We start from the raw sequence: 26,821 nt of genomic DNA, 5'->3' as shown, positions 1-26,821 counted from the left end.
AACTAAATGGATCAGTACAACCAGAGATATGTCGGTATACCATCGGAAGATGAGACCCCCAGGTTGGAAGATGGTCAAAATGCTACTGGGGAGGAACAGAGGATGAGTTCAACTAGCCCCAGACGTGATGACGCAGCTAGCTCAAAGCCGAAAGGACGGCTAGCAGCCGACGGTGCTGGTGGTGAACGGCGAATCCGATGTTCTAAGGATCAACACGCCATTGGAACCTGGAATGTAAGATCTATGAGCCAGGGCAAATTGGATGTGGTTATTGGTGAGATGTCAAGATTAAAGATAGACATTTTGGGCGTCAGTGAACTGAAATGGACTGGAATGGGCCACTTCACATCAAATGACCACCAGATCTACTACTGTGGACAAGAGGACCACAGAAGAAATGGAGTAGCCTTCATAATTAATAGTCAAGTGGCTAAAGCAGTGCTTGGATACAATCCAAAAAATGACAGAATGATCTCAATTCGAATTCAGGGCAAGCCATCTAACATCACAGTGATCCAAATATATGCCCCAACCACAAATGCTGAAGAAGCTGAAGTAGAGCAGTTCTATGTGGATCTGCAGCACCTACTGGACAACACGCCTAAAAGAGATGTTATTTTCATCACAGGAGACTGGAATGCTAAGGTGGGCAGTCAAATGACACCTGGAATTACAGGTAAGTATGGCCTGGGAGAACAAAATGAAGCAGGACATAGGCTGATAGAATTTTGCCAAGACAATTCACTCTGCATAACAAACACTCTCTTCCAACAACCTAAGAGACGGCTTTATACATGGACTTCACCAGATGGAAAACACCAAAATCAGATTGACTACATCCTTTGCAGCCAAAGGTGGCGGACATCTGTACAGTCGGTAAAAACAAGACCTGGAGCTGACTGTAGTTCCGATCACGAACTTCTTACTGCACAATTTAGGATCAGACTAAAGAGATTAGGGAAGACCCACAGATCAGCTAGATATGAGCTCACTAATATTCCTAAGGAATATGCAGTGGAGGTGAAGAATAGATTTAAGGGGTTGGACTTAGTAGATAGGGTCCCGGAAGAACTCTGGACAGAAGTTCGCAACATTGTTCAAGAGGCGGCAACAAAATACATCCCAAAGAAAGAGAAAACCAAGAAGGGAAAATGGCTGTCTGCTGAGACACTAGAAGTAGCCCAAGAAAGAAGGAAAGCAAAAGGCAACAGTGATAGGGGGAGATATGCCCAATTAAATGCAAAATTCCAGAGGTTAGCCAGAAGAGATAAGGAATTATTTTTAAACAAGCAATGCGCGGAAGTGGAAGAAGACAATAGAAGAGGAAGGACAAGAGACCTCTTCCAGAAAATTAGAAACATCGGAGGTAAATTCCAGGCCAAAATGGGTATGATCAAAAACAAAGATGGCAAGGACCTAACAGAAGAAGAAGAGATCAAGAAAAGGTGGCAAGAATATACAGAAGACCTGTATAGGAAGGATAACAATATCAGGGATAGCTTTGACAGTGTGGTCAGTGAGCTAGAGCCAGACATCCTGAAGAGTGAGGTTGAGTGGGCCTTAAGAAGCATTGCTAATAACAAGGCAGCAGGAGATGACAGCATCCCAGCTGAACTGTTCAAAATCTTGCAAGATGATGCTGTCAAGGTAATGCATGCTATATGCCAGCAAATTTGGAGAACACAAGAATGGCCATCAGACTGGAAAAAATCAACTTATATCCCCATACCAAAAAAGGGAAACACTAAAAGAATGTTCAAACTATCGAACAGTGGCACTCATTTCACATGCCAGTAAGGTAATGCTCAAGATCCTGCAAGGTAGACTTCAGCAGTTCATGGAGCGAGAATTGCCAGATGTACAAGCTGGGTTTAGAAAAGGCAGAGGAACTAGGGACCAAATTGCCAATATCCACTGGATAATGGAAAAAGCCAGGGAGTTTCAGAAAAACATCTATTTCTGTTTGACTATTCTAAAGCCGTTGACTGTGTGGACCATAACAAATTGTGGCAAGTTCTTAGTGGTATGGGGATACCAAGTCATCTTGTCTGCCTCCTGAAGAATCTGTATAACGACCAAGTAGCAACAGTAAGAACAGACCATGGAACAACGGACTGGTTTAAGATTGGGAAAGGAGTACGGCAGGGCTGTATACTCCCACCCTACCTATTCAACTTGGAGAAAATGTAGAGGCAGTGAAAGACTTTGTATTCCTAGGTGCAAAGATTACTGCAGATGCTGACTGCAGTCAGGAAATCAGAAGACGCTTAATCCTTGGGAGAAAAGCAATGACAAATCTCGATAAAATAGTTAAGAGCAGAGACATCACACTGACAACAAAGGTCCGCATAGTTAAAGCAATGGTGTTCCCCGTAGTAACATATGGCTGCGAGAGCTGGACCATAAGGAAGGCTGAGAGAAGGAAGATCGATGCTTTTGAACTGTGGTGTTGGAGGAAAATTCTGAGAGTGCCTTGGACTGCAAGAAGATCAAACCAGTCCATCCTCCAGGAAATAAAGCCAGACTGCTCACTTGAGGGAATGCTATTAAAGGCAAAACTGAAATACTTTGGCCACATAATGAGAAGACAGGACACCCTGGAGAAGATGCTGATGCTAGGGAGAGTGGAAGGCAAAAGGAAGAGGGGCCGACCAAAGGCAAGATGGATGGATGATATTCTAGAGGTGACGGACGTGTCCCTGGGGGAGCTGGGGGTGTCGACGACTGACAGGAAGCTCTGGCATGGGCTGGTCCATGAAATCACGAAGAGTCGGAAGCGACTAAACGAATAAACAACAAATTTTTAATGAGACACGAGAAAATTATTAAATATATGGGATAATCACATTAACTGAATTTAATTCAATTTAGATTTAATTATTTTAACATCAAATTAAATCAAATTTAGCTTTCACCCCACCCAGCCACCAACGTCTTTGTCCTGCCATCATCAACTTTGGGGCTCCTTTCTATTCAAAGGCCAAAGGTAGCCTTCAGTCTAAGAAAATGATATATGCTGGCTGCAAAGCTAAGGGAGAAATGAATTATATGACCCACCATATTTATGATGGTGAGGATATAGGATTCCACATTTTCACTTCCATGGTATTCAATCATTTTACTGTCAGCAACCACCAAAGTCTCCACCCATCGTTCTCTACTGACAGAACGTCGGTAGGTTGTTCTTGGCGTCACACGGTTCCTTTCCCACTTCTCCCTTCGAAGTTCTTGCTGTTTGAAAAAAATTGACGTTTCTGAAACACAAATCAAATAGTGTTGAATTTATTTTCTGTGAAGGTACTATAATTGACATATTTCTCTTTCTCGTAGGATCAAAATATTACATGGACCACTTTGGTCACAAGCCCACCTCAGACAAGGAGAACAACCAAGAGGACATGTCTCAAGAACCAGACATAGTAGTTCTGGGCTCCAGAAGCGATGACAAGGCAGCAACAGACCCATCATCCCTGACTTAGACCAACAAGACTCTAATCAAGACCAGAAGCTTCCTCCATCCTGTCCTTTGGAACACCACCATCTTGTTAGAAGTATGTCTTCAGTGGCACTGACTCTTCAACACCTCAAAACCTATTGATCAGAAGGGCTAGTTGGATGAGATAGAAAGTTAAGGATTTACTCTTGTATCCCCTTTGTCTTTCATTCTTCCTACTGCTTGTCCATGGCATTGCTAATCTTAGGTCATTTTCTTCTGTTTTTTGTTCCCAGACACACCAGACAGACCACTTGCTCTCTGACTGTCCTCTTGGTAGGGTATAGTTAGCTGGATGATACTCTTCACCTTTCCCTATAATGTGTATCTTAAATAAATCTCCTTTTGGTTATAGTTATAAACCTGCTTCACTCATCATTGTTCATCAATTCATACTGTAGGGAACATTCACCCACAGGAAAAGCACACTTTCCTCTTCATTTCTGTGGGTAGAACTTCAGAAGAGAGAGGTAGAAGTGCTCAGCAATGCCAGGAGGCAATTGAACTGGGCAGGGTTACTTGAGAGTAACCTGCTGAGAGAAACTAGGCTTGATCAGAGCAACTGTGTCTGAATGAGCTTATAAAATTTAGGAAGCAACCTTGATGAAACAGTAAAATACTAAAAAAATACTAAAATAGTAAACATAAATACTAAAAATAGTATTTTAGTAAACAGTAAATAGTATTTACTATTTAGTAAATAGTACTATTTACTAAATAGTAAATACTAAAGTGTAGTATAGATACTGAAAAGCAAAATAGTGAAATTAAAAAAGTAAACCATAATAAAACATCTTCAAGGAGGAACATTTGATAGCTTACTTTTCCCTTCCCTTCCATTGTCTCTAGCCACTAATCACTACTTAAGTATTAACAATATTAGAGACTGTTGCTTATATTTATTTAAATTGTTTCATCTGATATTTTTAAATTATTCTCTTTTTTTCCTTAAGAACCATATTCCAAATGTCTAAAGCTGCTTTGTTGTGTGATATATTGTATGTAAGGGAGACATTCCTGCCTGAATTTAATTAAACTTTTATTATGAATACACACAGTTTTGCCATTGCTGTGTATTCTCCAATGTTAGTCTCCCATTCTTGAATTGTTGGCAGGGTTGGCTGGTGGAACTGTGGAGACAGAATTTTACCAGCATCCTTCTTGTAAGGAATGTATGTGTTCAGCTAACTGTGTAAGCTGTAATTGTCAAGGAAAATAATAGCTTCCTTGTCTCAAGAGCTTCAAGGGTCTCCTGGGGGATAAGAATGCCTAAGAATAAGCTGGAATATGAGGGAGGCTGACAAGTACATGATAGGTATAAGCTGGGAGATGGCACGAATGGAAGATAAAGGAAGGGAATACAGACCAGAACCAGAAGATAATACAAGCATGCAAGCACGCGCATATGGGGGATATCTTGTCCAAAAGTAACCGGACAGGTAATTGTAATGTTAAAGTCTCCTCCTGCAATTAGATCATTCCGCTCCCAAAGGAGGGGCCAAGGTGGAATTTTACACCTGAAGGAGGGGAGAAATTCCTAAATCGTGATGGGTATAGATGTAGTGTATAGTTAACATAGATAACACGAATGTATGCATGCCTATGTACCCTGTGACAGAAATTGCCCAATAATCATTTTATGCTTGTAACTGTATCTTATGGATAATGGTATGAAAGGTGCTGTCTACTAACACAAAGGGCTCTCCTTTTCAGAGGAGAGACCCCCTTGTTATTTGAGCGCTCAAATAAAAGGGTTATCCTATTTCTCACTTGGTGTGTTTATTGGGACCCATACCAGGTTTAAAGGACTCTGGTCCTAAGCTGTGATTTGCGGCCCTTCAGAACAATCTCAATTCATGACTTTCGACTCTTGCTTTGTCAAACTGCTTGGTACAAAAAAATATCTGGTGTTTGATTTGTCTGTCACCTTTGTCATTCTTTCTCAATGACTCAGTCATTGTGTGTTCTAATCTTGGACTGAATTTATGATCTTGAAATTGATCTGATGGATTTTGTAGACAATAATCCAGATAAGGAGTTGCAATTTGCCAGGCCAGGATAAGCACATAGTATTTAAAAAAAGTGCCTACTGATCTTTAAACTCCAAAAGTGAATTTTCTACGTGTGAAAATGCCTTGTCATAAACACAACAGCACTGACATACTGTCTTTCCAAAAGTTGAATGTCAGGCCTAGTTGAAAGCAAGGGCACTTCCATGCTGTCACAGATTCTCTCACCAATCACTCCAAAGCACATTGAAGCCAACCTGAAGATCACCCTCACTTCTGCTGACCTCAAAATACTACAAACAAAGCAGAGACTGCTGAGACCCAATCAACAGTCCTACCAGCTGACCAACAGAAAAGCATAGAAAACAATTCATTCAATCCCCCTTGCTAGAGAAGCAAAAAGCTCCTCTCCCTGCCTCATGAAAAGAAGTTAATAAAATGACTATCTAGTACAGTGGTTGGCAACTTATGGCCCACAGGCTGGAATGGACCCCACCCTACTGGGGTTTCAAAGGGCTCTGAAGACGTGGCTGTTTGTCCAGGCTGCTGGTAAAGACAACTGATGACCCATTTCTTCTTTTCCCTTGTTCCCATCCAGGTTTGTTTCTCTGTCATCTTGTTTCTGGGTTTTGTGTCTGTTGTACTGTTACTTGTTTTTAAATATCTTTAACAATTTATAAACCACCCAGAGTCACTGGGAGTCGGGCGACATATAAATTTAATAGATGATGATGATGATGATGAAGAAGAGGAGGAGGAGGAGGAGGCCCACCACCCAAAATCATCCAGCTTATAGTCCCAAAAAGAAATATCATTTCCACCCAGCCTGCGGAGGTCCATAACTTAGGTTATGGAGATCTCCCTCCACACTCTGCAGAGCATACCTTTGTCTGGCCTCACCTCCCTTTCTTTCTCCTAAGAGAGAAACACATCTCTATGATTGCCCCAGACTCCTCCCAAGTGCCAGTGTATTCACCCGAGAGAGAGGGAGAGAGCGGCCCACCCCCCCCACAGACATGGCCTCTGGCCCTTACGTGGAAGAAGGTTGCCAGCCCGTCTTAGCATCTCCATCTGCATTGTCAGGACACATTGTGTATGCTTGTTCATCTGTCCACCAGAAAATTGGAGCCACCGCTACCCTCCTTTCCTCTAGGGCAGTGTTTCTTAACCTCAGCAATTTTAAGGTGTGTGGACTTCAGCTCCCAGAATTCCCCAGCCAGAAAGGCCAAGGAATTCTGGGAGTTGAAGTCCACACAACTTAAAATTGTTGAGGTCGAGACACGCTGTTCTAGGGCACTGTTTTCCAAACTTCATATAGCCATTTTTTTCAGTAACTTTCTTTGCTTCCTAGTTTTGTCACTTTATATATGGACAAAATGGCAGATGGGCTTTTGCACCTGTATAAAGTACTGTTTTTATAGCTTAGGTCACCCAATCATCAGCACTTTGCTCAAAAGGTTCAAGGGAAGCTGTTCCTCCTCCTTCTCCACCCAAAGCTCTGGTGAGATTGTGGCTATTAACACTTTGGTTGGAGGAGAAAGAAAGCAATTATTTTTCTATCCTCTAAAGACCAGCATTTATCTATTTATAAAGACCAAGGCATACTGCAATTTGGAAAACTCTGCTCTACAGAACTGCATTTATCCATCCCATAAAGTTCTGATACTGAAAGGACTGTATGCCAGCATGTAGTGAAACCAGGTTTATATGGTCAGCAGGATATAATTTCTTCAAAGTTCATTTGGGGGATAAAGGACTAATGTTAATCAGATTTTAAAATCAGATTTTAAAATCTGATTAACATTACCTGAACATGGCATGTTACTGATATTGCCTCATCAATAATCATTATTCTCCGGTACCATAATATCTTAGACAGTTAGTAGGTTATTATGCTCTATCTCTCATTCATTCAGAGGACCAGCTGATTATGAACAATTTAAACTTGATTCAGCAATTAGATATGAAAAGTTGTTTCTCTTCAAGGAGATAGACCAACAAAACTCTTCCTCTGGGCTTAATTAGAGAGTGAAGGTGTAGTTTGCATTTTTGCAAAAGGAGTGTTTCTCAATAGCTCTAACCTTAGTTCCTAGTTGCTCTTGTGGCTGGAATAAGAGAGTGAGGAACATTTTAAAGGAAAATTCTGAGAGTGCCTTGGACTGCAAGAAGATCAAACCAGTCCATCCTCCAGGAAATAAAGCCAGACTGCTCACTTGAGGGAATGATATTCAAGGCAAAACTGAAATACTTTGGCCACATCATGAGAAGACAGGACACCCTGGAGAAGATGCTGATGCTAGGGAGAGTGGAAGGCAAAAGGAAGAGGGGCCGACCAAGGGCAAGGTGGTTGGATGATATTCTAGAGGTGACGGACTCGTCCCTGGGGAGCTGGGGGTGGTGACGACCGACAGGAAGCTCTGGCATGGGCTGGTCCATGAAGTCACGAAGAGTCGGAAGCGACTAAACGAATGAACAACAACAACAACAAACAAACAGGCACTAGGAACAGGACTCTGAATTCTATAGACAGGAAAGAGAATGAGAGCAATTTTTGGCTTAAAAATAAGAGTTCCTCCCTATAGAGAGGGCCTGCAAGCTTCACAGAACCACAATACTGTATTTAAAAAACCAAAACAGATTTGCTCTGGTTGCAAATATAGCAGCAGAGCCAGGAAAAAAAAAACAAGGCCACACACACACACACACAAGTTTAGTACTTAAAGCCTGATAGCTCACAGGTCCAAGATTTGGTCAGGAAGTAGAATTCAGGTCCCTGAAAGGGTAGGGGGGCTCCTCCTTCAGCAAATGCAGGAAATTTGCACTGCCAACTGCTATCATGCCTCATGTAGGTATGGCTGCACAATCATGATCTCATAAACTACAACTTCTGAAAAAGCCTCAACCCCAAAGTCACTTGATGCTTCAAATAGCCATGATAAAACTTTCACATGCATCTCATACCCTAACGCTTAGACACAGGTGTTTTTCAACAAGAACAGATCTGACTGAGCTGCAACAGACTTTACTGCAAGTCTCAGTTATATTTTGTTCAGTAAGCTGAAGAATAAAGTTAAACCACTGAGCTGTCGATCGGAAGGTCGGCGGTTCGAAACCGCGCGGCGGGGTGAGCTCCCGTTGCTCGTCCCAGCTCCTGCACACCAAGCAGTTCGAAAACATGCAAATGTGAGTAGATTAATTGGTACCGCTTCGGCGGGAAGGTAACGGCGTTCCGTGAGTCATGCTGGCCACATGACCCGGAAGTGTCCTATGGACAACGCCGGCTCCAAGGCTTTGAAACGGAGATGAGCACCGCCCCCTAGAGTCGGACACGACTGGACTTTACGTCAAGGGAAACCTTTACCTTTACCTTTACTAAGCTGAAGAATAAAGAAAGCTGGCAAGATAAAATAAAATGAATTTTCCATTTGCAGTTTTTTTTTATTACCAGAAATCATTAAACAATTTTCAGTGTATCAACTCTGCAAGATCAAATATTTCACACAAAAGCCTTTCTTTTTTCCTTACCAGATTTTAATAACCTTTGTGTATTATTAAAAAGGCATAATATCTCATTCAGCTGGAACGGCATTTGCCAAGTAATGAAGCTGAAGCTTCCATTCCTTCCCATGAATTTAACATGAGGCATACAGTACTTCTGGTGAGCTGGATTGCACAGCACACTTACATCACACTTAACTGAGTAAATGGCAGTCCAGGATGTCTGCAGGAGGGGAAGGGTGGACCAATGATGCTTAATGGCATCATCATGCAAATGGGATGGTTTACATAATGCGAGTATGTAAGTCACACTATTTGCACAATGACATCATGATGCAAGTTTTCATCATTCTGAGATCATTCTGGCTTGTTATGGACATCTCTGATGGCTGGGCATGTTGTAGAAACACCAAAACCCAGTCAGCAATAGATCAGGAGAGAGTTAGTTTTAACCAAAAGCTCTGGATGTTTGAGGTTAAGCTACCCTATGAGGTTCTCTTTGTAGCTTCTTATGAGAAAAGGTTGCAACATTTGGGGCTTTTCAGTCTAGAAACAAGGCGAATGAGAAGGGACATGATTGAGGTATACAAAATTGTGCATGCTGTGGATAAAGTGGACAAGGAAAAGTTATTTCTCTTTTCCCAACATTCCAAAACCAGAGGTCACCCAGTGAATCCTGGAAGCAACAGGACAAAAGGATTTTTTCTTCTTTTACACAATGCATAATTAAACTTTGAAAATTGTTACTATGAAATGTGGTGCTGGCTACCTCCTCAGCTGGCTTCAGAAAAATTTATGAACATCATGGGGATCAGTGGCTATTGGCCTTGATGGCAGTGTGACTAACTCTAAAGGTCATCTGCTGAGAGACTAGTGAGTTTCCTTGTGGTCACTTAAGTCTACTGCAGACACACCCCTCCCTATTTAGTCAGAGTATTGCCCTCTGGGGCCATTTTGGCTTGGCTTATGAGAGAGATCAGAGACTTGACCAGCACAGAGTAGGCCTAGATGCTGGAATTTGGGTGGGGGGTTATTTTTACCACAGAGAGAGAGAGAGGTGCCTTTTAATGCATTTTCATCTTGACATAATGGCACAAGTCTCCAGAATGGAGTTGCTGAAGTTAGCAATATTCAGCAGTTAGTGTGAAACTTACTACAGGCAGTCCTCATTTAGTGACCAAAATAGGGACCAGCAACTTGGTCGCTAAGTGAAAACATGACTGTGCTTATGATCTTCTTCAGCTTTCCTTTGGTTTGCAGACCTGCAAAGGTTGTAAACGCAAGGATTGGTTGCAAAGTTACTTTTTCATCACCATCATAACTGCGAACAGTTGCTGTACAAAGCAGTCGCTAAATGAGGTCTACCTGTAAATTCTGCTTACTAAAGGATGGCTAAGAAACTGTTCTGGAAGAAAGAGGTGGATTCTCACAGGAGAATCATTTCCAATCCTTGCAAATACTTGGGTCTGATGAGCCTCAAGAAAAGTATGTATGTGAATGGAAACGGGACCCTCAAACAGTTTGGAAACATCTTGATTTCAATTTATTCAAGACTTGATTGGCATCCATACTGATTTTGCCTAGCAGGACATTTTAGGACATGGAGGAGGGAGAGGAAAACAACAGGAAGGAGAGAAGGTAAGTGCCTCTTTAGGTGCAGCTCAGATGTTTTGGCTGTTTGTTTCTTTGGCCTTTCATTGCCTTCTCTTGTATGTAACATGCCCATCAGAAGAACGAGTCATGTGGTCCCAGTCTTGTGAGATGTATTTTCCTTTAAAAGTTACTAGTATTTATATATTTGCATTTATCATTAATTGCACATATATTGCAAATTTGGCTGCATTCAGCCCCATGCATGCTTATTCAAAAGAAAAGATTGAAGAGTTCAGTGATGTTCAGTAATGGGTCAAAGAAACCATTTTGAGATAGGGCCTATCACATGCTTTCTTGAGAAGTCTGTAACGCTGGGAAAGTTGGAAGGAAAGAGAAGAAAAGGATGACCAGCAGCAAGTGGATGGACTTAACCGCCCAGAGTCCCTTGGGTGGGAGGAGATGGGCAGGGACAAATTTGATAAACAAACAAACAAACTTTTATACCAATGTAGTCTTGTTTTTGGAATACCCCCATTTTGGGGGTTGCTGTAAGTGGCACATACTGCCTTGCATCCTGTTTTCCACAAGAGCCAATAAATAGCTATGAGAAGCCCATAAACCAGGCATGAGGAAAATTCCACCCTCCTGTTGTTGTTGCCTATTCCTGAATTAATATTCACAGGCATGCTGTTTTCCTGCTTCATAGCTGACATCCAAAACACTGCATCATGGTACATTTAGCAGACTAGTTCTAGTCGATTATGTTAAAGGCCCAAATGTCTCTGCTCCCAGTCACCATAACAACAAAATACTGTGTGTGGGGGGAGAGCTTACAGATTTCCTTTCCTTTCTTTCAATTGTTAAATATTTGTGATTAATCTTTCTATTGCCAATAAAGTGTCTAGAAAGGCAGAGACTTTATTTAAGAGGCTATGGAGCAAGTAAGATAAGCTCAATAGCATGCAAAAATAAGACTACAGGTAGACCTCAGCTTATGACCACAACAGGGACAGGGAAATTCATCATTAAGTGGTGTGATTGTTAAGCAAGGCATCATATGACCGCACCTGATTTCACAACATTTTTGTGGCAGTTGTTAAGTGAATCACTACAGTCATTAAGTGAATCACACACTCATTAAGTGAATCATGCAGTTCCCCATTGATTTTGTTTGTGGGAAGCTGGCTGGGAAGGTTGCAAATGGTGAACATGTGACCCTGGGGCACTGCAACCATCATAAATACATGCTGTTTGCCAAGCACCCAAATTTTGATTATGTGACTGGGGAATGCTGTGATGGTTGTAAGTGTGAGGACCGGTCATAAGTAACTTTTTTCAGTGCTGTCATAACTTTGAATGGTTGCTAAATGAATGGTCGTAAGTCGAGGACTACTGTAATGGTAACAACATCAGTAGCTGAATCACCTGAGTAGTACGTGAGTCTTATTGTTGCAAACCAAGAGCATTATCTAAATCTGCATGTTTGCTGGTGAGGTAATGTGTCTCCATGATGCCTCTTAGCCTAAAGTTGTTCGTGTGAAGCTTGGCAAGTTAATTTTGCTTATGCTATAGCAGGGATTTGTAACCTTTTTGGACTAGGGGATACAGCTGCAATTTTTACAGCATGCGATGGATTGATTACATGCTATTGAGTTGGTGTCAACTCTTAGCAACCAGATAGATCATTTCCAGGATGATCAGTCCAACCTGGCTCTTCAGATCTTCTAATGGTGCAGCCACTGCTGCTGTAATCGAGTCCATCCACTTGCTGCCGGTCATCCTTTTCTTCTCTTTCCTTCCAGCTTTCCCAGCATTACAGACTTCTCAAGAAAGCATGTGACAGGCCCTATCTCAAAATGGTTTCTATGACCCATTACTGAACACCACTGAACTCTTCAGTCTTTTCTTTTGAATAAGCATGCATGGGGCTGAATGCAGACCAATTTTGCTAGTGCTGCTTTTTAACAATATTTGCCAAGTCCAACCTTTCCTTACTTTTATTTCCCTACTGCAGTTTGGAATTCTGGTTCCAACTTATTGAAATCTGGGTGACCTTTGGATGACAGTATGTATGAAATCACATCAAGGCAATTTCACAGAAATAGGTCCAATACTACCTAAAGTCTGCCTTTTTGAAGAACCAGTCAAGAGAACTGATTTGAAAACGAAGCGGAGAAGCCCGAACTGAGCTCTCAGTGTTATTGTCTCTCTACAGCAGTGTTTCTCAACCTCAGGAACTTTATGATGTGTGGACTTCAACTCCCAGAATTCCCCAACCAGCATGTCATTCTTAACTCAGCAACTTTAAGATGTCTAGAGTTCAACTCCACGCAGCTTAAAGTTGCTGGGGTTGAGAAACACTGCTCCAGATCTTGCTTTCTTTTCTTTCTCTCAAAGCCAATTTCCCCCCACAAATCAAATCATTTTCTGTCAGGTAAAGAACTTCTCTGTTCCTCCCCCATTCCACATTTGTGTGTCCATGTGTTGGGGGCAGGGAGTATGCATTTTTCCTCTTTGATGAATTTCACAGCACATACCTGCACAAACCCCATACACAGACATATAAATAGCAGGATTCCTGGCTGGCAGGTTTATTGATCTCTTGAGAGTCTAATATTCCAAGATAAAGAGAAAAAGAGTGGAAGTCCAGTCTCCTTTACAGCCAAAGCCAGCATGGCCATAGAGTTTGAGTGCCCAGTGACCAGATGGGGAGGGTGCATTTCCCCCTGCAGACAATTTAATTTAATTTAATTTAATTTAATTTAATTTAATACAAATGTGTGCAGCTGCCAAACTCACACATAGTGACTCTGAGCAGTTTACAGAGTTAAAAACCAATAAAACAGGAAAAAAACAATAAACCTCCCCACTCCCCAACTAATTGACTTGCCAGCCAATTAGTGCTGAGATTGCTACCCCCAAGCTTATTCTCGAAGTGCCTGAGATTGTCCACAGGGAAAGTTTTGGGTTGGGAGAAGTAGGAAAATGCCACTTCAAAACTGGAACCACTAAGGATGGCTCTAGGCTGCATCAGTGAGCTGGGGATGACTTGGAGATGACATCGTCCCTCAAGAACAGTTAGCAAAGCAGCTCCATGCCATGGCAAGCAGGATGTGCAGATGAGCCTTAAGGTATGCAAAGATACATAAACAGGCGTTTGGGACTTGCCTTAAAGTTTTTTGTTGTTGTTGTTTTAAAGGAGTGTGTCACAGTGTTTATCTTGTTTTAAATATTTAAATGAAGAATGCATGCTTTAAACTTAAAATGCTTGGTACCTGTAATGAAGTAGTCACACTTTGTTCACTCACTTAGACAGATGATCTTGGCCCACAGTCTCTGGCAATATCTTACTTGGAGAATAAAGCAATCATAATTAGGGTTCGTGAAAGCTAAATATTGTTTCCAGGGCAGAAGGCACTATGGCCTCTTCTAGACACAAGAGTAGATCCTCAGTAGATCAAGATACCAGCTTCCTCCCCCCATAATGTTCCTATCATGATGCTGTTAGGTCATTCCTGCTTCACTCTCACTTCATGCAATGGAAGCAAGAAAGTGTGTGTGTGGACTCGGGCTTCGGTTAGATTGTCAACATTTTCATTTTGCACTGTTTTTCTTATAATTCTTCTCTTTTGAAACCGCAGTTAGGCATTTTTGTAAGGAAAAACAGAAACAGGTATGAAAAGTACAATGGAGCCATCCAGTAGGAAAGAAAAGCCATTGATGCCATTGCTGGTGATTCACTCCAGTTCCTCTAATTTCCTTCCCACGCTATTACCTTTCAGCTGGCAGGCTGTGAATTGCTGCTACAGAAAGTGTAACTGGGGAGCCTGTGTGTGTGCACGTTTTGATACTCTGTTTGCAATGGTAGAATGACACCTTCTCATTCTCACATTTGCACAACTGCTCACTTGATGACCGCCGGGCTCCTGATATATTCATTACTTTGGTTATTCCTCCCAATCATGTATATAAATGATTGTGTATGAGCCGTGCATTCTCAGCAAACTAGTCTGCTGTACATTTACTCCACTGACATGTACTTTACACTTACCTGGGAAGAAGTGACAATGAATGCAAGCTGATGCCTCTTTGATCAATAGACATAGCTGGGAAGCACATTTCCAATCTTACTTCCATCGGAAAAAATATATAATCAAGATATTTGTTGGGATGTGACTCTGCTTGAAGGAGACCAGCTCAGTGATAACAGGTTTTTTAACTTCATAGTGAAATTTAAAACATTTTACAATACAATCTGAAGCATGATTATTAACTAGGAGTTTCATGTTCTCAAATTCTGCCAGCTTATTTTGACCAAATTTTCCTTCCTTCCCTCCCTCCCTCGCTCCCTCCCTCCCCAATCATACCAGCAGGAGATAAATTACAGCTGTTCCAGGCATATTATGGCACAGCGAGCAGTAAGAGGTTTGGATCCTGCAGGTCTCAGTCATTTCCTGACATAGCACATGAATCCTAAGTAGGCATTAGGAATAATCTAGATCAGTGTTTCTCAACCCTGGCAACTTGGAGATGTGTGGACTCAATTCCCAGAATTCCCCAGAATTCTGGGAGTTGATGTCCACACATCTTCAAGCTGCCAGGGTTGAGAAACACTGATTTAGGGAATGTTTCTCAATGGATTCTGAATTTTCATGCCCAAAATGAGAGCATCTTCCATCAAAATGAGAGCCTACTTTGCCTGTTTGATCAAGAAAATATTAGGCTGTCCAAATTCTTTTGTAAAAGGCACTTGGGAATACATGGAAGCAAATATGTACTACTTCTCTTGGAATCATTAAAGCAGAGATTTTGTTTTTCGACCTTGTATAATCGTTTCATAAGCTTACAAGGGTGAAGAAAGATGGGAGCAGCAGCTTCAACATTTTTAGAGAGATGCTTTAAATATGCTTTTGAGCATTATGAAGCACCTTTTTCAAAGGCTTTGCAAAGTTTTAAAAAACGTATCTTTGAGCGGCTGCCATCTCTATCAAACAATATTTTCCCAGTTTTCGGATTAAAGACCACATGAAGTGGAAATTTTCTTCCAAACCACTTACATGACATTTATTTTGCATGGTTTATTCAATAATAGATAGTAAAGATTTCTGTTTCCAGACAAAACAGATGAAGTCATGCTGGTAGACTTTTGCACATTGGTTTTCAAGGTTTTTTTTTTTTTTTTTTAATTCATTCAGAAACCAATGACCACAATTGTGTCATGCGTTTTCTTGCATGTATGTATATATTTATTGATGCCTGTGTTTGGTTTTAATCTTACGTTAGCCACCCAGAGTCACAAATTGTGAGTTGGGTGACTGACTCAAAAATATTTTTGATTTATTTATCAAAAAATAAATAAATAAATTGAAAAGTATATTTTTGTTTAGGTACGAAACAAAATATGGATATTTGGTAGATCCTGCTTCAGAGTACAGATTCTACTGGAAATAATTCTGTGTCCCAGAACTTTGATGGGAATACTGGATGGCCTGTAGGGCAGAAGTTGCCATCTTGTCAGCACGGCTTTACTTCCATCCAATTACACCTTAGGGAGACTTTCACAGAAGGTTGGTTTGTTCTGCCTCTCCATCTAATTTTACAGGCCTTACACCTCAGAAAGAAGGGATGAGGCTGCATCTTCATAAAAGGAAGGATGCTCAATAGATCATCAGTAGTTAAGAAGATGCAGCGCAACACTTGTATAGGGACCATCTAGGAATTCCAGGGTTGTTGGCTGGGAAAATAATATCCCAGAAGAAGGCAATGGCAAGCCACTTATTCAATGTTGCCAAGAAAATGCAGGGTTGCAACCATCAAAACTGAAGTTCAATTTAAGGACAAGAGTATATTTGTTGGCCTTTCCTTTCCTTTCCTTTCCTTTCGCTAGCAGAAAAAATTGAAAATTTTAATTTTTACAGGTATTGTCATGTGCCTACAAGAGAGGTCCTTTTGAGCCTTCCAGTGCTACTATTTATTATGAACCATTAATCCTGAAAGCAACTTGGGATCTGATCTTAATTAAATCAGGGCTATGAACAATTAAGTCAAGCAAGTTTATCATCAGTCATATGAGGACAAAACCTTGCAGGATTATTGTGAAAATCAATGCACTAAACATAGCTGGCTGGAAATTCTGGGAGCTGAAGTTCACACATCTTCAAGCTGCCAAGGTAGAGAAACACTGCTCTAAAGGAAAAAATAGAGATAGAAGACAAATAGCACCTCAAAATATAAGTGATTTTTATTTTTTGTTCTGTGATTTTCAGATCAGATATCCTGAAGCAATGCTACTGAAGATATTAAATATATTATGTGAGAAGTGCTTTGAGGACCAGAGTTTTTCCTTCACTGCTAGAATACTGTATTAAATTCTATATCTTTAATATTGGGGGGGGGGTTAGTCTGCCAAGGATTTCTGGCATTCCATATTGTAACTTTTTTCCTCCAAAAGTTACCCGTTCTTAGTCTGCAATGTGTGACTGAACTTAAAGGGTATCTTAACCCAGCTGCTGGGACACTTTCAGCACAGAAATTATTTTACCATCTTGTCCAATGAATCAATACTCCAAGATCAAATGTCTTAATTGCCTCCAGTTGCCACAGATTTTCATACAAAATAGCGCTGAGCTGAGATTAAGAGCTAAGTCTTAATCCATGCAAATAAATCTTAGGACTTCCTTCATATAAACAGCCACAAATTACTGTGGTATATCAGTTCTGTAATTAGAAATAGCCATCTGATGAACTGTAAACTGTTTTCTTTAAACAACTTTTTTTTTAGAAGTTAAGATACTGCAATTGTGTCTTTGGAATGATTTTCTTTCAAGCTAAACATTTCCTTGTTTTCTAGGGGTGATGGATGTTCTCTATGGACTGTTTATAAGCAATATACCCTGGCTTATGGCATAATATATGGTTAAATATATTAGACTTAGTGATTATATTAATTAGAATGCAAATTTTATTTGCCCAAATTTTGCTCTATTTATCTTAATAGTTCCTTGCTTTCCCTGAGATCATTTAGAAGCCTTTGTTAAAACCAATAAAAGTTTTGCTTAAAACATTATAGTGTTTGTGAAAACAGAGATGGATGATACAGTGTGATGTGCTCTAAATTAAATCAAACATTTTCCCAATCAACATTCAATTTTATAATAACTGCATTACAAAACAAATGAGAAAGTGGGAATTGTCTTCTGCAGTTCTCTCCAATTTAAAATCTAATTAGCCAGGGCCTGCTTATAATAAATGATGCTCAAGAAATGTAACATTTTCATTAAAAAAATCCCTGAAATCATGGTCTAGAACTTTGTCAAAGTCTAGAATAAAAGAAAAATACAACCAATGCACCTGTAATACCTCCATATGCAAATTAAAAAATAAAATAAAATGCCCAACTCTGGCAAGATTTCCAAGAAAAATGTAAAATTTTCATGAGATTTTGGACAAGGATGAGCAAGATTTCAGCATTCTGAAGTCACAAGACTTCTACCTTTTAAAAGACCTGTTTCTTTTTGACACTGAGGACATCATGTGAGATTGTGCAGAGACAGTCAAGAACAGCCTTTCTCAGCCTTGAAATATTTCTCAGGCCTTGGGGAACCCCTGCACATTCAGGCTCAAATATACAGTAGGCCAGAAGTTACAAAATTATTATATCTGGGTGACCTTGGACCAGTCCCTCTCTCTCAGCCCAACCCACTTCACAGGGTTGTTGTTGTGGGGAAAACAGGAGAAGAAAGGAGTATGAGGTATGTTTGCCAGCTTGCGTTATTTATAAAAATAATAAAGGCGGGATAAAAATGAAATAAAAATAAATAAATAAATGCATTAACAGTGTTCTTAAACTAAAAATAAAGAATGAAACTTCCCTCTTTAATGTGAAGTTGCCCGAATTTGAAATAATTTTTTAAATAAATTGTGATCTCCTAGGGAACCCCTAGTGACCACTCAGAGAACCCAAGTTTCCATGGTACCCTGGTTGAGAAACCCTGGTGAAGAAGATTAACAGTTTGCACGTTAAGTGATTTAGGGAGATCCCTCCGCAAAAGTGTTGCAGGTTTTCTTGGTGGAAATTCAGAATCAAGCCTTCTACATCATTCAGTCTATGATTTATACCTGTTTACTGAAATTAGAGGAGTAAAATCTTTGGTGACTTTTAAAAAGGTGGTAAACATTTATTTAGTGACATTTTGGGCTGCAGTTCTAATTATTTTCAAATGCTATAGCTGCCTTGAGAATCTGTGTCTGAGGCTTTTTGATTCTTGCATACGCTTTTGAATTTTGGTGTAAAGTGCCTAGAAAGAGAGACAAGCGATAGCCACTTGCTATGACCAGATTTACAGTTCACCGAGGATCATTCATTCTTTGATATTCCTTGCCATGATCCAAGAATTTCTTGCTTTATATTCATGGTTCTTTACAGCCATATTATAGCAAACCCATTGCTCATTTGCTAATTTTTAAATCTGAATAATGATGGATGAAATTTCCAGTCCAGGAAAGGGATTTCAAATTTCAGTTTTGAAGGGAAACACAGATGCTGAAAAGTAAAAATGAAGACTGCCAAAGGAAAGCTGGATGATGACGGGAAAATTCAGGTAACACTAAGACCCTGATTTAATTTAGCTGTAAATTATGTGGAATATATTGTTGAGCACTGTTCAGGCACAGTTCCTATTTATTTCAATGACATTTCTGATGATAGTCATGAACTGTAAGCCTTAAAAAACTAAAATAGTCTTATGTACTCTCTAATGAATGGGCAGTTTCTGGCTCCTCCCCTCTTTGCAAAACTTTGCTTATCCTAGAACAGTCTTTTTTCAAACTTGGCAACTTCAAGATGTGTGGACTTCAACTTCCAGAATTCCCCAACCAGCATGCTCACTGGAGAATTCTGGAAGTTGAAGACCAATCTCTTAAAGTTGCCAAGTTTGAAAAAAACTGTCCTAGAGAACTTTGTTGTGCCACCTCAGCTCAGCTCTCCTTCATGGACTGATCTTGACTCTAGCTGGTGTGACCATGAAGCAGCACAGGCCTGTTCAGGTCCTACACTGAGCTGGACTAGCAGTTACAGGCCCCCCCCCAAAAGAAAGTCACTGGATATTCCTGGAGCTGAAGTTAATTCCTCCAACATATAACCTCTTAAAACCTCAGAAGCACAGCATTCCAATGTCCCTGGAGAAGTCCTTACTGAGTTGGGTTTAGTAGCCTTAAGTACCAGACAGCTTCATCTGATTGTCTGGGTCCAGATCAGATAACAAGGCCATATATGACCACCCTGTGAACTGCTCTGGGTGCCCAGCTCCAGAAGAACTGAAGATTCAGGAAGCCAAAGAGCTTGCTTAGTTGGCCCAGCCAAAAAGTTATGCTAAGCATCTATTGCTAGGGACCTACTTTCTTTCTCTTCTTCTCTCCCTTCTCTTGATCTATCTATTGGGTTCTTGGTGTTCTCTGATCATGATCTCCTTGCAGCCATTTCATTACCAAATTAGGGAACATCGTCAGAGCTCTGATCATGTTACCTCCTTTGGTAATGAAAGAAGACCAAGATCAGAGAACACCAAGAACCAAACAATTCAACCCTAAGCTACATATATTCTCCACTATTGCCTTAACTATCAATATACTGGTGGCTTCTCAATGCTCTTTTTCTTCCCCCCATCTCCTTATCCATCTGTTATATATGGGATGGCTTTTGGGTCCCCCTTTCCCCCTTCTCCGCCTAAATTCCTGATTCCCAAAGCTAAGGCACACATACAAAACACACTCAACCCAATACTTACTCAAAATATACACTTTCTCTCTGTAAAATGAAGAAACTGGCAGTGCACATTCTGTCCAATAACTAGTTTGCAAGAATTATTCATTGCTATTTTCTTCATATTATTTAAATGCTTTTTTCTTCCTGGATGCTATTTTCCCAATGATTCCAATGTCTCCTCTCACTGCCATTTCTCATTGACAAGCTTTCATTGTGTTGTCCCTCAATAAAATGAAACAATTTGATTTGAGATATGTGTGGCTGCCATTTTTCAGGTAAATATTTGCTCTGGGAAATAAATACTTCCTATTTGTTTGTTAGATTTCTATCCCATCTTTCATTTAGAAACTCAAAATGATGTACATAGCACTCTTTCCTCCCATTTTTCACTCACAACATTAGCAACCATGTGTGGTATACTGGGCTGAGAGCAATGGTATCTGCAGAGAAAGGGTCGTCAAATCTGCAAGATGGCAGGCATGGTGCTGTGATCCAATCCCTGCCTCTTTTGTATGGGCATTGATATTGCATACACATACCAAAAAAGAGGATGTGATGCCATATCTACCAACTTGCAGATTTTTACATACCATGGATTGTTCTGGTTGAGAGAGAATGATTGGTCCAAAGTCACTCAGTAAGCTTTGGTAGCTAAGAGTAGATTTCATTCTGGATTTCCTCAATGTCAATCCAAATCTTAACCACTACACTAGTCTCCCTTGCCATGCGAGTCCCTGCTAGACAGTTCCTGTGTCATAAAGATGAAGCCATTAGTGGACAGCTAGGACCACTGAATGGAGTAGAGCTTAACCCAGCGGATAATCTTACGCACTCAGCCCTCCCAAGCATAAAGAGTCATACGCTTAGACAAAGTAAGTTTAAAAATAAAAAGAGCCTTACTGATTTTATTCTTGGTTCAGTTACATCCATCTTCAGTGGAAAAATGAAGATTCTTTGTTTCTTCTGTTTCCTAAACTTAAGGAGCTCTCAGCCCTCGTTGCTGCCAAGAGCTGCGTGGAAGAAATGGGGGGAAATCCTTCCCTAGGCCCATGCATGTGGCCAAGGTGGAGGCAGCTGCAAAAGCATGCTGCCTCCTCAGACAGTGGAAGGAGGAAGAAAAGACAGAGAGGAAGTGGGAATGGCAACAAACAGCTTCCTCGCACATAGAGAATTGCATCATGAGATCAACTCATCCATATGCTAATGAGGCATGCTGATTTGTTAACATCTCGAACAAAAGAGTATAGCAAGAATGCATAATTTGAGGACCCTAGATGAAATGGAGCCTCTCAAGCTTGAATGCAGCCCATGTGTAATGGTATGTGAGAAGGACCTTGGGAGACTGGACAAAGAGACAACATAGCCTGCAACTAAATAGTGGGCTTTCAGACTTGCAAGACTGATGCCGGCCTCATGGGGTAAACCAGAAAAGAACCACAATCAGATGAGCTAATTCTACTTTATTGTAACGCTACATTGACAGAATCTTGCAAGTCTGAAAGTACAGTCCTTGCCCCCCTCCCTGCCCCTTTACAGCCCAAGAAACTAGGGAGGGTCTCTTCTGAGCCTCTTGCCCCACCCACTATCCAGTTGCGGGCTATGTTGTCTCTTATCTAACCTTTCCCTTGGCAGTGCCTCTTTGCCTAATCTCCCAAGGTCTTTCCCACATACCATTACAACTTGTATCCCCTTCAAACTGTCCCACCAAATTGTAACATTTAGTGTGGCAGGAGGGAAATTATTCAACAATATCAGATGTAATCATATTAATGGCATTACATTAATTTTAAAAGAATCACTTAAAATTTCACCCTGGCTTCAACTGTTTTGGAACTGCAGCCCTATGACATGCCATTCAAAGGCCATGTGAGGCCTTCCATCCCCAGCTAAAACTGTTGATCCCTGGCTTATAGGACTACAGCTGCCCACTAATCACAGGCAGATGATTATATTGAATGTCTGGTAAAACAGGATGAAGTTTCAGGTTGCCTGTCAGGTGATAGACTGACCCCAGGGAGACCCAGGTTCTAGTCTACCTCAGCCACAGTAGCTCCTTTGAAAGCTCACCAGGAAAGCTCTAAGAATTGGCCAGAACAAATGCAAACACCAGAGCCTTGCATCACAAAGAAGATATCATTGTTTCAAGCAGCTAGAAAGTCAAGACCTCCTCATATCAAACTCAACTCCTGGTGACTACAAGGATGCATGTCTCAATTAAATTTGAAATGTTATTCTGGGAACTGGATGGGAAAGGGAAAATCCATAGGCAGAGGTGTTCAAACTTTGAGATGCCATATAGCAATGCAACACAATGAAACATATGGAGTAAAGCTGAATCATTAGTCTTAGGCAGGAAAATAACAACAGATGGTAGAGTGGCCAGTGCATCATTTTTCCTCCATTTAGAACAAAAACTCCAGATAATTTACTCTTCAGCTGCTCCTGAAAATCTTTTCTTCTGCTAGGATGCTCAAGTACCACAGTACTTAGACTAACATCATTAGCCTTCCTTTCCTTAAGCTTAATGTTTAGAGAAATACACCACAGTCTTCCCCAATCTTTCTGAGACCACAAATCCCAGAATTCCCAGCCATCAACTGGGAATTGTTAGTCCCTATACTTCTAAAGGGCAGAAGTTGGAAGGAACTGATCCACTGTCAATTAACTTAAGAATGATGATGCTTAACTTCTGAAATAAAATAAGTTAATCATTGATTAATAATGTAGGAATAAAGCAAGATTGCCTGTTAGGTTTCTGTTCCAATTACTTATTTTTCTCACTCTTTTATAAATGACTTTTAAATTGTATTTTTATTTTTTAAACAAATCTGCAAAAACAGAATCAAATATAATTCAGCACAGAAAGAACTTGGGGAGAAACACAAAGACTGGAGCAAAAGGAACAGGATGGAGAATACTGCTTCATTTTTCTGTCCAGAATGTAACGACTGAAAAAATAATGAGCCTAAGATATAACAAAACCAGTAAAAGTAATTATTTTTCTGGAGCAAGTTCTTTACAAAGTGCATCAGTAGGAAATACACTTTACCCATAAAAAGTACACTGCATACTTGTTCATGCTTGTTTCTACATTCTGGAATATTGATATGTCTCCACACCTTTCCAATCTATCATGAAGCTGTAGCAGTCACAAGCAGGAAACCAATTCTCTTAAGTGCAAGATTTTATTCTGAAACCAAAAGTTATTCTCCTTTTTTTTTTTTTTTAGAAAACACATTGCAGGGTCCAATGTATATAGAACCTATCTCATTACGGAATTTGCGGCCAGGAGAATGGTAGAAATCCACCTCACCAACTGAGGCTTCACCAATGTTAACAAGATGTTGCTGAACAATTCACAGCATTCTTGCCATGTTAGTTAAGATAGAAGACAGAAAATTTGATTCTTGTTTAAGAACGAATGGAAAGAGAAGTTGCTGGACTGAGGCTGAGGAAAGAGGGGACTAATGTTCCCCAGAGCCTCAGCTTGAAGTTAGAATTTCCTGGAAGAAGGGAAGTTGAAGTAAAAAGAAGTAGAGAGTCACTGCTCTAATGATCTGTAGAATGACCTCCTTAATGAGCTCTCAGTTCTAGCCAAGATTTGCATTAGAATCAAAATCGCCAAGGAATCTACCAGCAGAATCATAGTCTCATAGAATTGGAAGGGGCCTGTAATGGGGCTACATGTATTTCTACCCTTGATATGAGAGGAATTCATAGGAACAGGTGATGAATTATTGTTCCTAATGTCTCCAAATATGAAGTACAATCAGCTGTGCTCTTTGTCATGATTCTGTAGCCCAGTGAGATGGTTGTTTAATAGAACTGCCCTGTTCCTACTTCTCTATGGAAGCTTGGCTCTATTCCCGGCCAGCTGTTGTTGACCATGTTTCCATTTCTCAAAAAGATGTCCAATTTTGAGAGTAGCAGCCATGCAGGTGCCAAACAATTAAGCCTGAGTACTATATGGACAATGTTAAGCCTTTTAAAGTCCTGTTGAATTCAAGAGATAGATTGATGCATGATTCATTGCCCCATAGATAACAAGACTCAAAAGACTATTATGTTGCTGATGTCTGTCCAAGTTGGCTTTTTAAACAGTGTGTGATTTGGAAGGTGGATTTATATTATAAAATATAATGACCAATATTTTAATTGTACATGATTTTCTATGATTTAAAAAAGTACTATTTTTAACTGCTGGGGGAACCCTTCTGGTTGTTTGGTTTAATGCCAGAAATAACACCAAATAAAATAAAATAAAATAAAATAATTGTCTTTCCTTATTGTTTGAATTTGCCTCATGGTTTGCTGCAGTGCTCAAGCTGACAAAAGAGTTGAAGCCAATGTATCAAAGACAAAGGAGGACAAACACTGGCAGGGAAGAAGCTGATGGTGGAGGTTGTGGAAACAAGGAGGAGGAAGATCTCTTGAGGGGAGACGTCCTGGCCAGGGCAGAATGTTTAAACTAAGTTTTTTTAGCTTGCTGGAAATCAAACACATAATCAACCAGCAGCTTTTAGCTTTATGTCATGCTGGGAAAAATCTATATAAAGATAAAGCAAGTATCTATACAGTACATCATCTTGCTACTTCCAGATCTCCTCAGTAGGGGAGCTTAGACTAATACAAGCTTCATTTTTTTCCTTCACATGAAATAATAATTTATTTACCACATGCCTCAAACCAATTACAGAGCAGAATATCCAAAGCTGTTCAAATTATTTTGGTATTTGGGGGTAGAAACGTTCATAAGCTTCTCATCCTTTTTCTGGAGGTTAAAATTGAACAATTGCCCTAAGCGGTGCATGTGCCTTAGATGCAAGAAATATTAAAAAAATATTTGAAAAATAAATGAAACTTTATAGCAGCCTTCCTCAACCTTTTGACCCTGGAGGAACCCTTGAAATATTTTTCAGGCCTCAGGGAACCCCTATACATTCAGGCTCAAAGATAGCCCAGAAGTTACCAAATTATTATATTTGTTTCATGTGTAGGCATGTATATATGCATTAACAGTGTTCTTAAACTGAAAATATAGAATGAAACTTCTTTCATTCAGGGAACCCCTCATGATCTCTCGTGGAACCCCGGAGTTCCATGGAACCGCAGTTGAGAAACCCTACTCTAGATAATGTAACAACTGAGATGTGGATTAACAAGGCTTCTTCAATTGCCACATTAGAAAAAATTACAAAGTTAAATTAATGAGACATCAAGGGCAGGAACCACAATTCTGTCAAATTTGGATGGATTTTATGTGTTACCTCAATAGCAATAGACCATAATACAGTAATACTTTAATATATGATAAATTTCTACATGTATAGTACCTGTCCCTTTACTTACTTGTTAGAAGATTTTTTTTATTTTTGGTATTTTCTATATCTTTTTTCTCTATGCATCTTGGATTTATGTTAATTTAGTTACATAGTTCAATAAAAAAGTAGACAAAATTAAACTTACCTTAGCCTACAGGATAGCAATTGCAAAAAGAGTGGGTCTCATGGGTTCAGAAGCCAAGAAGCAGTTTGTAATACAAGTCATTGTCAAATGTGGTAGCAAGGCAATGCAGAGAAAAAGCAAAAATATTACTTCAGTGCTGAAGTATTGAACTATTTAGAGTACTCACAACGGTTGGACCTTAAAACTTCTGAACCCGCAGCCAACTATGAGAGAGACATGGGCAGATTTCTGTTATAATGTCTCATTCCTATCCTCTTCATCTCCACAATAAGGGAAGAAAGGTGTCCACAGAACTTGGGACAATGGAGATCTCACAAATGGGGTCCCTACCTCCAAGGTCATCCACAAAGTCAGACCCAAATGTTAAGGGAAGATTTTGTTTCATAATGAAAAAGGGGCTTTGTATGAATATTTACAATGGAATTTTAGGAGAATGAAGGAAGGGAGGGGGAGGGAAAGAGAAGAAGGAAAGGAAAAGAAAGAGAAGAAGGAAAAGAAAGAGAAGAAGGTAAAGAAAGGGAAAGATCAAGAAAAAGAAAAGACACAGCCAGGATTTGGAAGCAGGCACAAGATCAGTATACAACTTCTTGCCTGCACTTGGGATCTGCTTGGTGCCAGCTGCAAAGAGTTTTACATTGCACGAAAGACAGCAGCAGCTGTTCAGTTTCAGGATTATGGAGCTTTGCTATCACAGCCAAACAATGGGATTTGGAAAACACTTGGATAGTGATTGGCAGCTGTGCTTATGTCTACATCCCACACATACACCTCCTACACGTTCGTTGCTATAACTAGATAGGCAGAGTAGTACTTCCTGCAGATTTTGCTTTGTGTCAAGAACAACATGGGCAAAAAGTACAATGCTGGATTATAAAATTGCAGTAAGTAATAGGTATAAGCACGGAGTATAGGCATCAATTATGGCTTATATCCATACATTCTCTTTACTGAGTTTGACCTTTTTATTTATTTACTATTTTATTTAAAATATTTGTATAT

At 40.1% G+C, this 26,821-nt stretch overlaps 1 protein-coding gene across 1 annotated transcript in view; it reads right to left on the bottom strand.

Moving 5' to 3' along the window:
* The window catches only part of ADAMTS12 (ADAM metallopeptidase with thrombospondin type 1 motif 12), a 177,879-nt gene that overhangs the window by 88,888 nt on the left and 62,170 nt on the right, over nt 1–26,821 (bottom strand). The window contains exon 4 of the mRNA XM_063295767.1: nt 3,058–3,254. Within this exon, the coding sequence (XP_063151837.1) occupies nt 3,058–3,254 (197 nt within the window). The remainder of the gene's footprint in view (nt 1–3,057; nt 3,255–26,821) is intronic.

This window comes from Candoia aspera, chromosome 2, assembly GCF_035149785.1.
Source record: "Candoia aspera isolate rCanAsp1 chromosome 2, rCanAsp1.hap2, whole genome shotgun sequence".
Lineage (NCBI taxonomy): Eukaryota > Metazoa > Chordata > Lepidosauria > Squamata > Boidae > Candoia > Candoia aspera.
This window is presented reverse-complemented; position numbering and strand designations above follow the sequence as displayed.